The 20,264-nt window shown below is 41.3% G+C and overlaps 1 protein-coding gene across 1 annotated transcript in view; it reads left to right on the top strand.

The window, feature by feature from the left end:
- LOC310759029 (dystonin-like) overlaps positions 1–20,264 on the top strand; it is a 306,438-nt gene that overhangs the window by 194,368 nt on the left and 91,806 nt on the right. The window contains exons 45-54 of the mRNA XM_083605788.1: positions 2,913–3,146; positions 3,938–4,222; positions 5,008–5,553; positions 7,866–8,042; positions 10,267–10,390; positions 13,909–14,117; positions 15,069–15,386; positions 15,563–15,729; positions 16,885–17,041; positions 17,797–17,920. Coding sequence (XP_083461914.1) covers positions 2,913–3,146; positions 3,938–4,222; positions 5,008–5,553; positions 7,866–8,042; positions 10,267–10,390; positions 13,909–14,117; positions 15,069–15,386; positions 15,563–15,729; positions 16,885–17,041; positions 17,797–17,920 — 2,341 coding nt within the window. The remainder of the gene's footprint in view (positions 1–2,912; positions 3,147–3,937; positions 4,223–5,007; positions 5,554–7,865; positions 8,043–10,266; positions 10,391–13,908; positions 14,118–15,068; positions 15,387–15,562; positions 15,730–16,884; positions 17,042–17,796; positions 17,921–20,264) is intronic.

The following is a 20,264-nucleotide window of genomic DNA, read 5'->3' as shown; positions in this document are numbered from 1 at the left end:
GTACAATGCTTGACTAATTGGCAGCAGCAGAGCCAGGCTGCAATCCTTACAAATCACATTGGAGTTACTTGTAAATATTTCTGAGTAAATTGCGCTTGGGAGCATTTTGCAAGCCCTGTAAATATATTTTGGACTAGCTGTTTGCACCTCACCCGAAGTCCAGTTGAGTTTATAGTGTGAAAGTTGGTAGGTCATCAATGAGGTGCTAGCAATATCCCTTGTGTACCCTTCCAGCAGTGCCCCTTACGTAGCCTGCACAAACATCTTGGAATGGCTCTCAGGAATGTGGGGTAAAATGAATCCACTGAACAGCAATGCGGTAGAAGAGGAGAGCTAAAATCATCCCTAGTTTAGAGGTTTGTTAGTATGCTTATGCAAAATTGTTAGATATCGCCCTTCATTTCTTCAATTCCAAAGCAGTATAAATGAGTTAAAATCACCAAAACAAACAAAAAAATGTTACTGCAAAAACCCTACAATTTTATTTATTCGTTTTTATTTATTTAACAAGATTTCTATACCACCTTATCAGCAAAAATCTCCTAAGTGGCTCACAAAAAAACATTAATTAAAACATACTGACGAAATCAAACTTTAAAAACAAATTGACACCAAATTTATCAAAATACAGCCAGCGGCTTTAAAACAGGTATTCTTCATGGATTGTTTTTTTTTTTAAAAAAAACCTTTGTGTTTGTTTCTATATATTTTATTAACTTCTTTAAGTGAATCCTTTTTGGAGCGGAAGGATGTGAAACAGTTTTGGGGTATTAAAAAAAGAATACTTAAAAAACATAAACAAGTAGTTCCAGTCAATATTCTCAGCCTCTGTAAAGAAGTAGCTCTTTGCGTTTGGCTTCCAATTGCTCCAATTCATGCAGTTTTTTGTTTATGCCAGTAAACGGTTCAGGCGAATGTTCACTGCTTAAGTGATACAAGGAGCTAAGTCAGTTGATTCATTTAGTTAGTTACTTATTTATTTGGATTTATTTATTTATTTATTTGCCCTCTCAGTTAAACAACCATCACGGCAAGCTTGCAAGTGATTGAAATAACAACTCCTTACACAACCCATCAGCTTCATGTCCCTTGGATGGAGTCAGAGTGTGCTTCCTTTCTGACCTGAAGTTCCTGGATAATTAGCAGTTGGAGCCAAGTGTTCTTTCTTGCAGGGAGAGGGAGAAGCAAATGTCCCACAGCTTCCCCATTTCAGGCTTTTGCATAATGTCAGGGTGGACTTCCCTTGTGGTGGTGTCCCTTCTGTGGCGGGGGACAGGGGGAGAGAGAGGCAGGAAATGAAGCCTTCCAGAAGCCCTTTGTTCTTTAGTCAGTGGCAAAGGCCAGAGTGTGTTTACCTTGACTTCCCAGGGCATCTTGTGATGACGTGAGCCATGCAGTTAGCTGTAATGCATGTGTCAATTTGACCGGTCCATTAGATTTCTAAAACATGCAGAGAATTGTGTATACAGTGGTACCTCGGGTTACATACGCTTCAGGTTACAGACTCTGCTAACCCAGAAATAGTACCTCAGGTTAAGAACTTTGCTTCAGGATAAGAACAGAAATCGTGCTCCGGCAGCGTGGCGGCAGCAGGAGGCCCCATTAGCTAAAGTGGTGCTTCAGGTTAAGAACAGTTTCAGGTTAAGAATGGATCTCCGGAACGAATTAAATACTTAACCCGAGGTACCACTGTATTAGCTTTTTGGTGTGCAAGACGTTAGTAAACAAAATTATTTTTGAATAATTCCAAAAGGTTAAACTTGCTAGCTTGTGCTGTGGTGGCAGGGCCATCTAGTATGCTTGGCTGCTGGAGGCAAAGGACAAAATAGCAAACATAAACACACACACACACACCATTCCATGTACAGATGCCAACCAGGTTAGCAGTTGAATCTTACTTCAACTGTGCCAGTGAGATGGCATTCTCCTATTAGAGGTTACCGCTCACACACTTGCACTGTGCTTTTCTGCTAGTGTAGTGGCACCTCGGTAAAACGACTTCTTACTGTTTGTAGCAGAGTTTTCCCCGGAGGCAGAGGACAAGAACAGGAGTCATACTCAAATTCACAGTCAAGAGCTTTTTATTGCTTGACTGGTTGCACAAGCATTTCTGTTACTATTATATACAAGCTATTTACATTCTTTCTTTATCTCTCCAGTACGGTGTAATCTCAGTCCAATAATTAACAATCCTCACACAGCAAAACTCACAGTATCAGCAGCACACATTGTCTTACGTCCAACCTTGTTGTCAGCTTGCGTGCTGACAGTGTGTGTGTGTGTGTGTGCACGCGCTTTTGTCGTGCTGAAATTACAGTCTGCAACTTCCTCCCTTTATTTGCACCTCCAGTTGACACCAGTCAAGCCTAGAGTGCCACTCCTACACACTAAAGTAAATTCTGGAACCCTCTTTAAAGCTTCCAGGAACTTTTGTATGTTTCTTAAAGAATGTTTTCCTAACATCTCCACCATACCTAAGGTCAGCAGGCTAGCTTGGGGATACAGGGCAGGCCCTGTGGCACATGTTACCTTGTCCTCCCACAGAGGGGGACGCCCGAGTGGCTCAAATGGAATGATATTGTGTAATATGAAAACTCTACCCCCTGCATCTGCTGCTTGAGGCGACTGCCTCACATTGCCTCATGGTAGGGTTGGCCCCCAAGTGGTGTATCAGTTAGCTTCTAATTATCAGGGAAGAAGTTGTGTTTCAGGAAATTCCATGGTTTTTCCAATATAGAGCAGCGGTCTCAATCTCAGTCTTGTAGAAATTTAGCGATTGTTACTCTCTTGTTGCCATTTTCATGAAACGTGAAGGCAAATCCAGCGTGTACCTTAGAAAAGGGGCTTTCGAAGTGAAAAATAAATGGATAACTCTTCCTTCTGATTTTTTTATTGTTGATTCCACCCCCCAGGAGCTACAGAAAGATATGCAAGCAAATACACAGGCACTGGCAGAAATTGTGAAAAATACAGAGATGTTTTTGAAAGAAAATGGAGAAAAGCTGCGGCAAGAAGACAAGACTGCTCTTGAAAAGAAGCTTAATGAAGCCAAGACCAAGTGTTTGCTGCTTAGCCAGAAGGCAGAAGAGTCCAGGAAACAGCTGGATAAAGCCGTGACAACAGCTCTTAAGCAAGAAACAGAAAAGGTTCTTTGACAGCCATTTAATATTTATTTTAAAATGGCTCATTGCTATAATTTTTCCTTGCATGTGAATGCTGACCATCCCAGACAATGTCTGACAATGTTTGTGAATGTCTGAAAACTCAAGGAATTGATTGTCAGTATTATTATTATTATTATTATTATTATTATTATTATTATTATTATTTTACTGTGTGTGTTTAAAATGTAGGGAAATGCATCTATCTATTTTCAGACATTCACCAAATGCATCTGGAATTATCAGTATTCGCTTCCCAAAAGAAAGGAACATACGGAGGATTTCAGTGTAGCACTCAGGAGATAGTTGCTTCAGCATAAACAGTTCTGCTTGCCAGATGTCTCCCCCTGTATTCTGTTCTGAGGGTTCTCCCAACTGCCCCTAGCCATTTTTTTTTTCTTTTTAGGGGGCGGAGTGCAGTGGAGGAAAGTCCCATTGCACTAGCTAAAATCCTTGTGCAGACTTTCACTAATGTGAATGTGGCCGGTAGACATTATCTGGTTCCATAAGTCTTTCCTCCCAAGGGAGGATCCTTTAAACAATAGCCATGACACAGAATAATAATTCATTTTAGTTTTTCCTCATTTTTCCTACGCATGCAGAAGTGCAGGCACACTGCATCATTCTGCATGTGACTAGTAGCAGAAAAAGTCCCAATAATTCCCTCCCCCCCAAAAAAAGTTGTGTTAGTATACCCTTGTTTGTAGTATCATGAATATCGGCATTTGAACTTTTCATGACTGCATAAGATTTGAGCTTGAACTTTAATTGTGCAGGTTGCAGCTAGAGAACAGCTAGAGGAGAGTAAAAGCACAATAGAGAACCTTCTGGACTGGTTGTCAAAGGTCGACAAGGATGCTGAACATGGGGGCAAGAAAGGCAAGCCAGCGATTAAACAGAATGGCAACCATTTCCAAGAAGGAGAGGTGGAAGAGTTGGCTGGAGAAGATGATGAAGTCAATGGCAACTTGATGGAAATCCAACAACAGAATGAAACTCACGTGGATGGACAACTGAAGCCCTCAGAAGATAATCTCAACATGCAATATCAGAAAGCCAAGGTACTACACGTGTATAATACTAATTGCTTTATCAATTCGCGCTTGTCCTGGAAAAGAAATGAGGGTTGATATAAACCCACCCCATGTGGTATGGAGCCAGCCTTACCATCTGTTGTGGTGGCCTTGAAAACGTACAAAGCAAAAGCCTTGTGCAGCCAGGAGACATAATCTGGTCCACCTCCAGATCTCTGCTTTTCATAGCAAGGAATCTCTAGAATGATTTCGTGGGAGGTGATTTCACCACCTCTCACTGCACTACAAGCCTCAGAGCATATTTATTTCCTAGCTCTTATCTAATGAACCAGTAGAGCATTTTCATCTTTATCTTCTGTGTTGAAAGTGCTCAAAGCTGTGGAAAATAAAGGCAGGCCAAAGTGGGAAATATTGACAAGCACACCCAAACAACCCAACCTTAGCACATCTTATATCCACCGGAATGCCAGTGGCCGCACACAGCTCTCTTTAAGCACAAGGTCTCTCTCAAAAGCCTCAGTGTTATGGGTAGCTCCATGCAGGCACATCCGTGCATAAATGGAACTACCCCTAACATGAAGCTATTGAGGAAGCCTTTGTGTGTGTATTGGGATATTTTAATGTAGGTGATTTGTTCTTGCGATTGGGAAGTAGGAATATAGTTGGTTGGTACATCTGCAGCACATAGCATTTTGATTTGTTTAATGTTTCTGAACCACCGTTAAGTACATTTCCTAAGAATCGGACACATTACAGATTACATTGCTAATTATATATGTACATTTTGATTCCCTGCCGCCTTCCCCACCCAGGCTCAGCATGAGAAAATTATTTCCCAGCAGCAAGCTGTCATAATAGCTACACAGTCAACCCAAGCCCTGCTTGAGAAGCAAGGACACCATCTTTCTCCAGAGGAAAAGGAGAAGATTCAAAGGAATATGAAGGAACTGAAGGTGCAGTATGAAACTGCCTTAGCGGAGTCGGAGCAGAAGCTGAAGTTGACCCGCTCTTTGCAGGAGGAGCTTGAGAAGTTTGATGCGGACTATGGCGAGTTTGAAAGCTGGCTCCAGCAGGGAGAGCAAGAACTTGATAACCTGGAGACAGGTGCATCTGACTTTAATGGGATTATCATCAAACTGAAAAGGCAGAAGAGTTTTTCGGAAGATGTCATTTCTCACAAAGGGGACTTGCGGTACATCACCATTTCTGGACAGAGAGTATTGGATGCTGCTAAATCGTGTAATAAAAGAGAAGGTGTCAAATACGACAAGGAAGGTATTGATACTTCTTCAACTTACATTGAGGTACAGAATAAGCTGGATAGTGCAACTGGTCGCTTCAAATCTCTCTACTCTAAGGTAAATTGAGTCTGAATTCATGTGCAATGTGTATCCATGAGATAAACCTTTTAGTTCACCGAATTGTTACATGAAATTAAAAGCAGAGTGCTTTCTGTAGAGGAGAAGCCTGTCTAAGGGTATTTTTTGCTGCATCTCTCTGTATCTTATGTTTTCCCTGTATCAGGCAAAATGTATAACTGAATTGGGGAAGCAGGATTAGGGTTTAGGTTTCTCCCTTTCACTCTTAGTTTGTGTGTTTCTACAGTCTCATGTTCCCACTTTTTGTTGTTACTTCATTTTTATCTTATGATTTCTCCATGAGCTCAGGGTGGGAAGCATAGTCTTCACACACACACCCCCACTCCAGTTTATTCTCACAAGCTGTAAAGTAGGTTAGGCTGTGAGTGAGTGGGACTGGCCCAGGGTCACCCATTGAGCTTCATGGCTAAGCAGGGATTTCAGCCAGATTCTCTCCTGACCTAGCCTGACATTCCCATGCATCACTTGTGAGCATTGCCAAACCAATTTACAGTGGAACCAGATATGATCCTAAAATCACATTCAAAACCTGGATATAATCAGGGTTCTCACAATCAATTTGTGAGCATAACTGCTGTCATGTTAATTAGGCTTAGAAGTATTCCTCATCATCCCTAAACCAAGTTTATATCTGAACCAAATCTTGCAGCACAATTCATTGCATGTTTCTTCAGAAGTAAGTCCCGCTTTGTTTAATGGAACTTGCTCCTTAGTATGTTTGCTTAGGATTGCAGTGTTAATGTTAGTGTACTGGCTTTATTTAATGATATATGGTGGGGGGTGGTGTTATGTGAAATACTAAATTGCCCTATTCTGTATATTTTTCTGTATTGCACAATATTTGATCTTCTCAGGGAATCCCATTTGTTTTCTTACCATTTACTCCGAGGCTTTTAAACGTGTGCTCTGAGACAACTTAGAACTGAATTTGGTCTCTGTAGCTATTTAAACAGCCCTTTTAGTGTGTTAAAAAGAGTGTTTTTAAGTGCCTAAACACATGAATGCAGAAAGTTGGTGGGAGCAGGGACACACACACACACACACACACACACACACACACACACACTCCATCCCCAATGTCCTCAGTTGCTGAGCTTTCCTGTGATGTGCTAAGCATTCTGCAGGTGACTTCCACTCATGTTCACTAGAATCCAAGTAGAACTCTTATAAAGAGTTGAACTCTAATAAAGCAGTGTCCTCAGTTGCGTGGAGGAGTCTTTTCGAGTGCAAGTGAGCAGAAGTAGAAGCCCCTGGCACACTTCCTCTGTGCAACGTGGAAGGCTGGGGACTGCAGTAGTGTGATGTATGTGAGGACATTGGGGAGTGGGGCTTGTGTGTTCACCCCTGTCCACACTTTTAACAGTCCACATGTTCAGGTGAATGTCTGAACACCCCTAAGGCAGCAGTCTGATTGCTTTACTGTGTGCCCAAAGCACAGATCAAAGCTTTCCCTCTCAGGTGACATTCTGTGGTGGTGTAAGCAGAAATCTGGGTGATGCCATAAGATTACCACGTAGCCACAGGTTCAGCCATTGCCACAAGTCAGTGACTACGAAGAGGATCATGGCAATTGTTCCCCAGGCTGTGATAATCTAGAAAATGACCAAATCTTCCGTATGGCTGCCAGACATCAGCAGGCACCACTTTGATTACTGCTTTGCATTGTGCTGGGCTTCATATTTTAGCTAAAACACCACCATTGTACATATGGGGTGATGGAAGAGAGATAAAAACTGAGATACACACTAGCCAACACACAAAAGAAATTTATTCTGGAATTCTTATTTTGTTCATTTAACTCAAACTTCTAAAACCTAGGTCTTCTCAGGATATACAAACTTTCAGGTTATGATTTTGTCTGCAAATCCTACTTGTCTGGCTTTTCAAATTTGACCACTAGATGGAGCCAGTTGCAATAAAAAAACCTCTCACATGAGTGTCAGAAGTTAGAAGTTAGTGAGGAGGGAAATTTAAACAAAAGCCTTGGTTCATGAAACACACTCTAAGCCAAACCTTCGCTTTGCTTGATGCAGTGTGGCAGAAAAAGGGTTTGGTTTAGGGTGTCAAACAAAGCAGGTTTGTGTGCTTTCCATGTTCAGCCGTTACTGGAGCAGTATGAAAAGGCATTGTTATTGCATAAATATCTTGCAGTATGAGCTAAGCAGAGTATTTGAATTACCATTACAAGATGTTTTCAAATCGCCTAAGTCTTTTAGCTAGTAATATTATATACAAATGCTTTAAAGTATATATCCATTCTTGAACACCGTTTTCTCTCTGTGCACTTCTAGTGCAGTATCCTTGGAAATAACCTCAAAGATCTGGTAGATAAATACCAGAATTATGAGGACACCTCATCTGGGCTTCTGACGGGACTTCAAGCCTCTGAAGAAGCTGTGAATAAACAGTTGTCTGAGGCAGTTGCTGTAGATCCAAAAAATCTCCAGAGACAACTGGAAGAAACCAAGGTAAACCAAGTGAAAAAATATATCCAGAGCTGTTGTATTTCAAGAAAAAGCAGTTCATAGAATAAAGGAAGGCCATGTTCCCCTTTGGTGTATGTGTGTTTTGGGGGGGGTACATTAGTTGAACATGTCAGATTTAGAAAAAAATAATGCTGATTGTTACAAGGGAAACCTGGAAGTGTCCTGTCAATGACACTTTTTTGATCATTATCTCTTTGGCTTGTTCATGGGACCCCAAGTGCTTATTGAACGTTGTGGCTATATGTCAGGGGACCCGAACCATTTTGAGCCTGGGCGCACATTTGGAAAGCTAAGGAACAGTTGTGGGCCAAACATCCATCTCACATGGTGGGGCGGGGGGACCCAACACTCACGCTTGGATCTGATCCAACCACCACACAAATAAAACGGACAAAAAGTGTAAGCAATCCCCCCACCCCACCCCACCCCAAAAAACCTCTCAACAAAACAAAACCCAGTAAATTTAGAAAGGACATTGAAAGGGCAAGTGGCCTCATCAGGGACCAACAGTGTCTGTCTAAGAGAACCAGAAGTAGAATCAGGACAGTGTATATGTTTTTTCTCCTTTTTATCCTCACCACACCCCTATAAGGTAGATTATTTTGAGAGATAACGACTCAATATAACCTAGAGAATATCATAGCTTAGCACGGTGCTTTTTTTCTAGACAAAAAGGTGTCAGAGTGGACCTCCCTCAGAAGGCCCACCCCAGAGCCCAAAGAGGATCTCTTTGGACTTGTGGGGGGTGTCTCCTCATGAGCCAGAGGCTTGTTGAGGATGTTTATCGGAGGTGAGTCTTCCTCGCCTCAGCTGAGCAGCTTAATGTGTCCCCGCCCCCACCTCGCTGGCTCTCATGAGCTTTCCCACATGTTAGCTGGCAGAGACTCAGCAAAGCACCTCTGTGCCTCCAGCTCACAAGGAAACCCTCTCCGGAGCATGAAGCGGATGTCTCCTTTTGGGCTCTGGGGAGAGTCTCCTAATGAGCTAGAGGTGCAGCGGGGCTTTGCTGAGGTTGGTCGGGCTCCTCTCTGCACTTCCGGGGCCCAGTTGAGAGGTGCCAGAACAGCGTTCCAGAACGTTCTGACAGAAATGAAATGTCCTAGTTTAGAAGGGATTTGACCACAGTCTCCTCGGTCCAAGCCCAGCACTCCTACTCGGAGTCACTGCATCACCCTGGCAACTGGGGAAAAAAATCACAATTCAAGTACAGTGGTACCTCGGGTTACAAACACTTCGGGTTACAATCACTTTGGGTTACAGACTCCGCTAACCCGGAAGTAGTACCTCAGGTTAAGAACTTTACCTCAGGATGAGAACAGAAATCACGCGGCAGGGGGAGGCCCCATTAGCTAAAGTGGTACCTCAGGTTAAGAACGGTTTCAGGTTAAGAACGGACCTCCAGAACTGATTAAGTTCTTAACCAGAGGTACCACTGTATTTGTGTGGAGGGAGGAAACAACAACAACAACACGGACACTTCTTCATAAGAAGCTTTTTTGTTTTTGTTTTTTAAAAAAAGATAACTGGATTAAGGTAGATGAAACATTCTCTTTATCTGGAGTTCTTTCCTCCAAATCCTCCTGGTTCCCGACAAATGTTATCTCTTGTGACATAAAGCAGAAGTAGCACTATAGGCAGAACAGAGAGGGCTCTCCATCTGCAGCCTGCCCACTTTACCACCCCAAAGGCCGACTGACATCACAGATTGCGTTTTTAATAACAAAACTCTCTTCCCATGGATGGGTAACTGCTTTTATGTGACAGGGAAGCTCTGTTTATGACAGTTGGTTAGGAGAGCCTTTTTTTTTTTTTTAATGAAATGCTTATCACGGTGGTAGCCAAGTTGCAATTTTAATGTATAGCATGAAAAGAATAGTCATTGCGTAAGTCCCACTGTAGTAAGTGGGAGCTATGCAAAAAAAGGGCAGTAAGCAAAATATCTTGGGCTGCAAATTGCGCTTGCCCGTCAAGATAAGAAGTGCCTGTTCTGGATCAGCTCATGGTTTCATTTAGTGTAGCTTTCTATCATCCCGAGTAGCCAACTGGATTCTGCTCAGAAGTTCCCCAGCAGAGCAAGATGTGTATTGTCATCTGTAAGATGTTTAATGGTGTCTGCCAAACCAATCTTACTGTTATTGTGTGCCTGTGTGTACATACACACACAAGTTAGCAAGCAGTAGAATTGAAAAATTGTACATTTTTACAGGTGCTTCAGGGGCAGGTGTCCGGTCACCAGGTTGCTGTAGAGAAACTGAAAAAAGCTGCCGAAGTGCTTTTTGACACCAGGGGAGAGTTACTGCCAGACAAAGATGAAATCCAGAATACCCTGGGTAAGATGAGTAACTGTCTTCTCCATTTCCTTCTTCCATTGCTCATATTTGTAGACTGGAGAAGATACTAAGTGGTGGTTGCCTCCTCGCCTCCTACAACTCAGCTATTTTTACCGTTATTATTTTTTAAGGCAAAGGGCATAATTTACTGAATCAGGCGGAGCAGTTGTTTAGCTCTCAGCCCATAAAAATTAGCAGGACTTAGTAGTGCTCAGGTTTGGCTGGGTCATGTCCCTATAATGTAGCGCCGAACCATACGTGACAGTGACAGGCCCGTGTCTAAATGCAGGTCTTCTCCAGTCGCATGTTACAAATGGGATGAGTGAGCCATTTTCAAGGGCAGAAGGGTGGAGGGGAGATGTGTTGAAGTTGCTTATGTGAGACTCCCAGTAGCCTTCCCGTGAGGCACTGATCAGGTTTCCACCTGCTTAGCTTCAATAGCTTCAGGTGATCCTAGGGCAGCATTGGGGTAGCTGGGCCCTCCAGGTGCTGTCAAATTCCAGCTCCCATCAGTCCCACCCAGTGGTCAGGGATGATGGGCATTGTGTTACAGCAACATTTGGAGGACCACGGGTTCCCCATCTCTGTTTATGAAGCACTTGGGTTTATCAGAACTCAGACCACACGACAAATGGCTTTTGAAACTTGCAGAACTTTCCAAACCCATTAGTGACAAGTCATAGTGTTGGTGTCGGTGGTAGCGTGTCCTGCTGCTCCAAGGCAAAAAGTCACCTTGTGCACATGGAAGCCCCAAAGTTATTGTGGAAAGAAGTTTCAACCTAACTACCGTAGCGCTAATCATATGTAAACATTTATAGTTAAGAAGAGTAGTATCGCTTTCTAGTTCATCACATCTATATTTCTTTATACAAATATTTATTTACCACTATACCATTTTTAAAAAAATCAAATTAGTTTACTCTCTCTCTACACACACACACACACACACACACACACACATTAAAAAGTTAAGATCAGAGGCCATCAACTATCTATTATTCAAAGGCCAGCATAGGCATTAACTGTCCATGTTCAGAATTTGTTTTCCTGTTTCAAGCCGGAAAAGAATTAGGGGAAATGACACACAGTTCAGTGATATTTCTACTTGTAATAATAATCAAATATGCTGAAACAGAGAAACTGTTACCAAGAAGTGCAGAGGTAATGACGGGTTAAACTAAACTTTGGATTCAGGGGTGATCTTGTGGTTTCAGTGAGTTAAAAAGACACACATCCTAAGAGTCTGGAGAAGAGGATATCTGAGCTGATTGAGGTTTCTTTTAAAATTATAACTGTTCTGCCCTAGCAGCCATATGAGATTACTGGAATATGTATAAAGGCCTGCAAAAGAAAGCTGGCTATGCAGACTTAAGCCTTTAATTCCCTGGTTCCAACCGTCAAGTATGCGAAGTCCATCTGTTTAACATCCTGCTGTTACAAGTTAATGTATTAAAATATTGCAATACCTCTTTTCATACTCATGCCTGGCACTGCTTAACCTGCTAAATTTTTGGTGGTTTGTTTTTCAGTGCTCCGTCTGATATTTTTCTAGCTGCTTTTCTAGCTATTTGTGTTTGATATTTGATGAATAAAGAATGTGTAAAAAAAAAGCGGGAAACCCGACACTACAGAATTTCTGGGGAACCCCCCCCCATTTCAGATCCCCTCACCAGCTACACCCGTTCTTCGCTTTGCACCCTTCTTGAGGATAGAAAAGAGTATGGGAGTGTGTGTAGAGACTAGCCTATTGTACAAAGACAAAATTTACATTCATTACTCTGCTTGCTTTTGCCTCTGTTACAGCGCACCACTGGCATGTTGTCCCTGGAAACTTGCCCAGAAAATAATGCTACCCACAGGCTGAAAAGGGTTCCCCATTCCTGCTGTAAAGAATAAAATCCAGGTTGTATTTACCTGGCTTGGAGATGTAGGGTAGTTCTGAGCAACTGATAGAATTGTCCCCTTTATGAGACAGTGATATCAGTTGCTAAAATCAATCAGCAGGAAGAACAGATGAAATCCTTCTTTTGTAGAATATTGCCCTTTGACTTCGGGCCTCAGCAGTCTTTGGGGACATTTGCTTTTTATATAACCTCTTTCTTTTAGATATTTTGCAATTTGCCTTTTTAAAACCTGTGTCAAGCCACCTGAATCGATTAACTGTTCTATCCAACTGTTTTATCCACAAGGCCGTCTTCTGTGGGCATGCACTTCAGGCATAGAAGGAATCACATGTTCCCAGCTCCCTTGTAAAAGGGAATCACGTGTTCCCAACACTTTGTTGTTCTCAGAGTCGAATATGTCTGACTCCAGTCAGCGTACTGATGAAGAATCCATAGTAGGCTCTCAGAAAAAAATAACTTTTATCTATGGGTCCCCTATGCTGTGAATTTTTAAGGTTCAGTTTCTAAGGTACAGTTTCACTTGAGAGAACCTCAAGTAGAAAATTCTGCATCCTTCTGGGGCTACTCTGAGAGCCAAGCATTGTTCGCTACTGTGTGCGGCTTGTGTTAACTGGCCTCTTTCCTATATCGTGTGGTATGCTCCTTGTCACAGCTAGTTATTGGTCATATTGGCTAGCTGTTTGCAAATACTAAATTCTGAAGAATACTCCTTAGGCAAATCTTTAGGTGTGGATTGGGAAAGTGAGTTAGAAGAATTTTTTTGGGAGTGGGGACTGTTCCTTAAGAGGAGAGAGAGTGTGTTATTTCCCATGAGTGTTCCAGAATATGTGGGATACAGGCAGCTACAGGGATTTTTAAAAATAAAGTTGAAAAGGGGGGGGGGACACTCCCACTACTTTGTCTAGTTGCCTATCCTGCTCCAAAACTTAGGGGAAATTTCTCCTGCCTGTTTTCAAAGGGATTATGTTTTCAACTCTCTATCTTGTTCATGGTTGAAATAAGCTTGGCCGAAAACAGCGACCTAGCAATACTTTGAATGTGTGTTTTACATGCAAAGTATTGCTTTGCTGGTATTTTTGGCTAACCTTTCAGCGTTAAGGTTCTTGTAAAATTGACACTTGTGTAGATAAGAGAATATTGTCAGGTGCAGCTTTTCAAACTCCTGCCGCAGTGTGCCAAGGCAAGCTACACTTTACGGATTAACTTCTCTTCTTCCCCAATAACTTGTTTAAGGTACAGGAGCTATCTTTCATGTATTACAAAATTTGAGGTTCAATTCCATCGATTCCAGTCATAGGGGGTTAGGGAGCAGGATTGGCAAACACTTGTGCATGAGACCCCAAAGTGCTGTTTCCAATTGCAGTAAATTATGTTGTGATAGCCCTGGGGTAGTGAACCTATGGCCCTCCAGATGTTGTTCGATTCCAATTTCAGCCCCCCATGGCCAATGGTACCAGGGTGATAGGAATTGTTGTCCAACCACATCTGGGTGGCTATGGGTTCCCCATCCCTTATTTAGCTGGACTATTAGCATAACTCTGCCAAAGGCAGTTGCTTGTATTCTAAAATGGTTATGAACTTATAAACTATCCTTTATCTACTTGTTTCTTTCAGATACTATTGTGGATAAGTATAATCACTTATCCAAAGCAGTGAATGACCGGAATGAGAAACTTCAGATCACTCTGACACGTTCATTAAGCGTCCAGGATGGATTGGATGAAATGCTTGATTGGATGAGTGGTGTTGAGAAGAGTCTTGAGGAGCAAGGTCAAGTGCCTTTGAATTCTTCTGTAATTCAGGATGTCATTAGTAAAAGTATGGTGAGTTAGTTTTTAGCAGAGCAAATTTTCCTACTAATGCCAGGAACTTAAAGCTCAAAGTGGGGGCGGGGGAAATCAAGATACTGAAAATAAGTTTTCATTAATACATTCAGGTATCTGAAGAAAATTCAGTCTTAAAACAGTGTTTCATTAGAGTGCATCTAGACGGTGACTTTCTCTAGTGCGCATAGTGCATTTGTGGGTGAGATGCATGCTAATATTGTATGTTAGTGTGCCAGACAACCTGAAAGTGCATGTCAGCTGTCCCAGTCTCTGTGCAGACTGCTACAAATCCAAATATACTACCAGGGTTGGCACAGGGGGCTGCACAAAACCATTGGTCGTCACTTCTGCAGCTATTGAGTAATGACTACCTTTTCTAAGAGTAGCAATAAACAAATCTGTCTCTTTTAGTTTCTTCTTTTTCCAATCTTAAGTTCTGTTTGCCATATTGCTGCATCAGTTCAAATTTTTTTTAAAGAAGTCATCACAACAATTCATTAGCATTTTTGTGTGCCTTTCTCCTAAATGTACACATAGATGTGTGCAATTTTGCCTGATATACACATTTTTGCAACAATTTTTGCCTGTTATGCAGTTTTGTGTGCTACATTCATTGAATTTTTATAAATATTTCATGCTAATATACACAGTTGTGTATAGATTTTTTTTAGTTTGAGAACTGCATTGGTAAATTTGGAGACGTGCAAAGGATAGCTGTGCTTTTGCTTCACATATTCTTTCATGCTCACCTTTAAATGCAATTCAAATTTCTTCCGCATCTTTATCTTTGGGGTTCTTCCTCATTGCCACTTCTTGTTTGTGGATTCCATTGCTTTAGAAACTGACTACAGGAAGTGCAGTTATTTACATCAGCTTGCAATCACTTCATTCACATAGAGATGCACCCATGAGTATGGCTGTCTTCTCAGACTTATCTATTTATCCCAGGCTCTAGAACAAGACATTGTGGGTCGGCAAAGTAGCCTAAATGCCATGAAAGAAAAGTTGAACAAATTCATGGAAACAACAGACCCATCCACTGCATCCTCTTTACAAGCTAAAATGAACGAACTTTCTCAGCGGTTTTGTGAAGCAAATAATAAACACAGGAAAAAACTTGAAATGTTGGAGGGATTGAAGACCAAAGTGGAGCTGTTTGAGTGCCTCACTGATAAACTCCAGTCATTCTTGGACAAGAAAACTCAGGCTCTCGGCGAGGCTGACATCCCAGGAAAAGACGTTACTGAGATGTCCTTATATGTGCAGGTACTGTAGATTTTTACTTTTGTGAGCCCTACATTGCCCCTTACTGAGCAGTACAATGGCTGGCATAACTATGCCACCCACAATTATAAGAGAACCTGCTGAGTCCAAGGAATAAATTTTGAACACCGTGCAGTGTGTTCAGGTGTGAAGCAATTACTTTCTTGTCCATTTTAAAGGAAACCAACACTGAACTGATGGAGCAGAAAAAAGATCTTGAAAATTTGCAACACCTCATTGAAGAACTCTCTCCTCATGCTCTTCCTGGAGACAGGTCATTAGTGTTAGAAAAAGTAAATGCCTTGTCAAAGAAATTCAAGGAAATGGAAGAGACTATACGAGAAAAGTGAGTATAATAATCAGATTTTAGAATAGTGTGTGCTGGTGGAGGTGGTGGTGGTGGTGATGAAAATAATCAGGGTTGTCAATGAGTAAATAATTTCTGCTGATTATCTGTCTTGTGACTGATTTATTTTTACTTAATTACAATAATTTCCATGTACATATTTCAAACACTTAATTATAGGTGCCTTTTTGAGGTAACTTAGAATTTGATAAATAAAATATTCCACTCAATACTAGAAGTTAATCTTTAATATCCCCCCCCATAGTGCACAGCAGAATCAAAATAGGCTCAGCAAAGAAATGCATGCCTTGAACTTGTAATCTTGCCAATTCATCAGTCAGTCAACCAACCAACTAAAGGGTTACCAATTACACATATTAAATGCTGCAACTATAAAAATGAGAGTTCCAAATAATGTGACGCACAGACCTATAAGATGGCTGTGGTGTGTTTTGCAGTTTCATAAAGTGAAGGAGAAGTTACTGGCTTGTAACAATATTGCAGAATTAAGAAACACTCGTCATGCTAAGCCAAACCATAGCTTTGCATAGATGCACAAGTGTGTGGATTCCTAGAGAAGAGAACCCAACCACCATACTCATTTCTAGTTCTTTTGTTGCTTGCACCATGCTGAGCTGAGCCATAGTTTGGTGCGGCATGTTTTCCAGACCTGGGCTTATTGTTACAGCTCATGGTTTGTCTGGAGAAAACTAAATCATGAGTCCAATTCTAGATGATATGATAAGCAAATATGTGGCTTAGCTCAGCATGGCACAGGGAGGAGTGAAGTGGCTGGGATTTCATCTCCAGGAACTTGTGTGCACCAACCAGACAACAGTAAAAATACAGTAATAATATATAAGGAAATGCCACTAGTTGGGCTGAGATCTAAAGGGCCGGGTGTGGTGGTTTGCATGTACATTGTGACAAGCCCCTATTAGTCCATCAAGACTCTCACTTTGGAGCAGCGTTTGAAATGTGACATGTGGCATGAGGGGCTGTAGTCTGAAAGGAGTGCTTTCAGTCCCAGCTATACATACTGGTTGTTAATATAGCCCATATTATAGTTTTATCTAGAAGAAGGATTTGCCTACATTATCCCGAGAACAAGGAGACTATCTCTCCCATATCCCTTCCTTGTTTTCAATTGTGCAGAGAAGAGGATGTGTCCTCTTGCCAAAAGCAGATGGATGAGTTCAATTTTCATGTAGAATCTTTGAAGAAATGGGTAGATGAGATGACGGAAAGAATTCCAGCTATCCAGCCCTCTTTGAATGTGGAGAATTTAAACAAACATTTGCAGAACACCAAGGTGAGAGACTTCATATCACTTCTGACAATAATTTCATTAATTGGGTTTGTATGTCAGTTGATTTGTCAATTGATTGTGTCCTTTTGGTCTCAAAGAATTAAGTAGGAACGCTGTAGATCTTTTGAATGATATATTTTGTTGGTATTCAACTGGGTTTTACTCAGTGTAGATCCATGAAAATTAATGACTAAGTTAGGTCCGTCATTTCAATAGGTGTACGCCTAGTAAGACTTAGTTGACTACTGCAGACGATGCACTTGCAAGAACTTACCAACACACGTCAAAGCAAAAGACACCTCTGTGTGTGCAAAAGGATGTACGTGTGCAGCTGCACGCATTAGTGAATAGGGAAATTCTTGCAAGTGCGGAGAACTTGGCTTGCAACTAATTGCTAGACTGAGACAGACACCTTTTGTCCCATTTTTTAGCTATGTTTCATCACAAACTATTGCTGTATATGATTCATTTTTATAATAAGAAACTGGGCATGGTTTAAATATGAGTAAAGTACTTGCAGTATTTTGGTACCAGTACAGCTTCCCAGCCCTATTTTTGTTTGAGATTTCTGCTATCTCACTTTTTAAAAAATGTTCACTCCAGTTTTTGGGTCATAAATGAGAAATGGCAGGGCACAGTGGGATATGTGACATGATGAGATAATTTTTTGCCATGTCCAGCCCATCTAGAGTTGAATGCTTTTTGTCACGCTTACAAATATAGTCAGTATTGAAAATAACATCTTGTTCATTTCTTAGCATTTGGAGGAGGAATGGAGTTCGAAGGCACCTGACATTCAGAAAATGATTAGCAGAGGAACAGCATTATGCAACCTAATTAGTGCTGTGACCTCCCCTGCAAGGTCAAGGGGAGTAAAATCAGGTATGTTCAATGGACATTTCTACATATTTAAAAGTACATGTGAATGAAACTAAATAGCTAACACAGAATACACACACACACACACACACACACACATACACATGATGTCTTTATTAGCTCCCTAGATCAATCCTGTGTAGTTGGGGAAACTTTATGCCAGATTGCTTGATAGACATGAATTTTAAGGTACATTAAAGAAAAGCCTGAACCATTGGTACACAGCTTGAACCCATGACCCTGAGATTCAGAGTTTCATGCTGTACTGACTGAGCTATTTCAGTTTAGAAAAATACTTCTCTCTGTCACTCAATAGCATTTTTCTGTCTTCTTCACACAAGGGCCCTATTACTTGATTGTTCTTTCTTCTTGCTTCGAACATAGCTGAATAAGCTTTTAAAGTTATTTTTAACCTCTCTTGCAAACCTGACTTCATTCTGAGCTTTGGCCTGCCTGACCTTCTCCTTGCAACTGTTGGATACTTGTATCTACCCTTCCTTTGTGATTTCTCCTCTCTTCCATTTATAATACATTCCCTTCTTACATCTCAGCTAATCCATCAGCTCCTTATGCAGCCACACCAGTTTCTTTAGCTACCTCCTGCTTTTCTTTCTTGTTGGAATTATTGGCATTTGGGCCTTTAATATTTCACCTATAATAAACTCCCATCTATCTGGGGCTCACTTAGCTTTTGAGTATTTCTGACCATGGGATTTCTCCCAGTAGTTCCTTAAACTTTTAGAAATTGAGCTTCTTAAAGTCCAGAGTGCATCTCTTGACTACACTCAGCTTTCCCTTCTCCTCTGTATCATGAAACCAGGAGGGCATGATCACTTCCTCTCAAGTTTCTGAGTATTTCCACCTTCTTGATCAGTTCCTCCCTGTTGGTGAGGACCGGGTCCAATATAGATGACCCTCTTGTTGCTTCTTCTACCTTTTGGGAAATGAAATCATCAGAGAGCCAATTGTGGGATTTGCTGGATGTTAAATTCTTGGCAGAGTTTGAGTTCCAACAGATATTGGGGTAGTTGAAGTCTCCCATGACTACTATATCTTTCCTTTTTGAATGGTTGATAATCTGCTCTAGGAAGGCTTCATTCAAGTCTTCAGTCCAAGGTCACTGTTGTTCCTTCTCCTACCATTTTTACCCATATAGTCTCATGGATCTCTTCACAAGTGTACACATCTTTTACATGTAATGCTATTTCTCCCCCCTTCCTGTTTGATCTATTCATTTTGAATGAGTCATACCCCTCAATTCCTTCATTGCAGTCTCATTCCACCAGGTTCCGGTAATGCCTATTAGATAATATTTGCCATCCTGTATTCAGAGCTCAAGTTTTTCTTGCTTGTTTCCCGTACTCTGTGCATTTGTATAGAGACAACTGAAACCATGAGTCATTTTTCGGCACACTACTGCCTCTGTCCTCTGTAGAAAGTCACCTGCTACCACCACACTTCTCCCCCTTCTATGGGGAGGAGCATGAATTGTTTTGTACGCTGTACCTTCTACTACCACCTCAGTGTGTTCTGAGGTCTGCAGCCACTGTACTTGCTCCTCTGGCTGAGAATTTTCAAACCTCTTCATCTTATGATGAAAATTCTGCCTCCAGTCCCATTTTAGAGTGTTCCCAGATGCTAGCTTTCCATGCTCCTGACTCAGGTCTCAATGCACAGTTCAGAGTTCAGGCAGTGTGCTGTGAAAACGCAGGTAGCATGAGTACCATATGACCCATGCAGGTTGTGCCACTTCCTGCTAGCTGTATGGGTTATTGGAACAGTGTAGACTGAAAACCTCGGTTTGTGTGCACTTTGGAGATCAGATCCTCTTTTTCAAAAAGAAGTGTAGCTTATCCTCCTAAATTAGAGCAATTTCCATTTTTTAGTATGGACTAATGAATCCAGCAGTAAAGGGCAAGTAACTTCAGAGAAAGTACTGCTCTAATTTAGAAAATTTATATGCTGCTTGTTCAGAAAAATCAAAAATCAAATCATGTGTCTGGAGAGCCTTGCTACAACAGAAAAGTTTTCAGTAGGTATATAAAACAGTATTGTGAAGGAACCTGCTTAATGCCAACAGACAGGGAGTTTCAGAAGACAGGTGCTGCTATGCTAAAGGAATGATTTCTCTTAAATGTCGAATGAACATTGTGTGGCACTTGTAAATGTGAAGGAAGCAAATAGGCACATTTGGGGTAGGGCAATTCTTTAAGTATATTGGTCCCAAGTTGTTAAGCTGCAGTCAGTAATTTTTAGTATTTGTACCAACAGAACTTTGTGTACTTGAAATAATGTTAAGAACTTGCTTACTAAATGTGTTAATCATTTCTTTATTAAGTTCTTTATG

Source organism: Podarcis filfolensis (genome assembly GCF_964270895.1).
Source record: "Podarcis filfolensis genome assembly, chromosome: 3".
Taxonomy (NCBI): domain Eukaryota; kingdom Metazoa; phylum Chordata; class Lepidosauria; order Squamata; family Lacertidae; genus Podarcis; species Podarcis filfolensis.
This window is presented reverse-complemented; position numbering and strand designations above follow the sequence as displayed.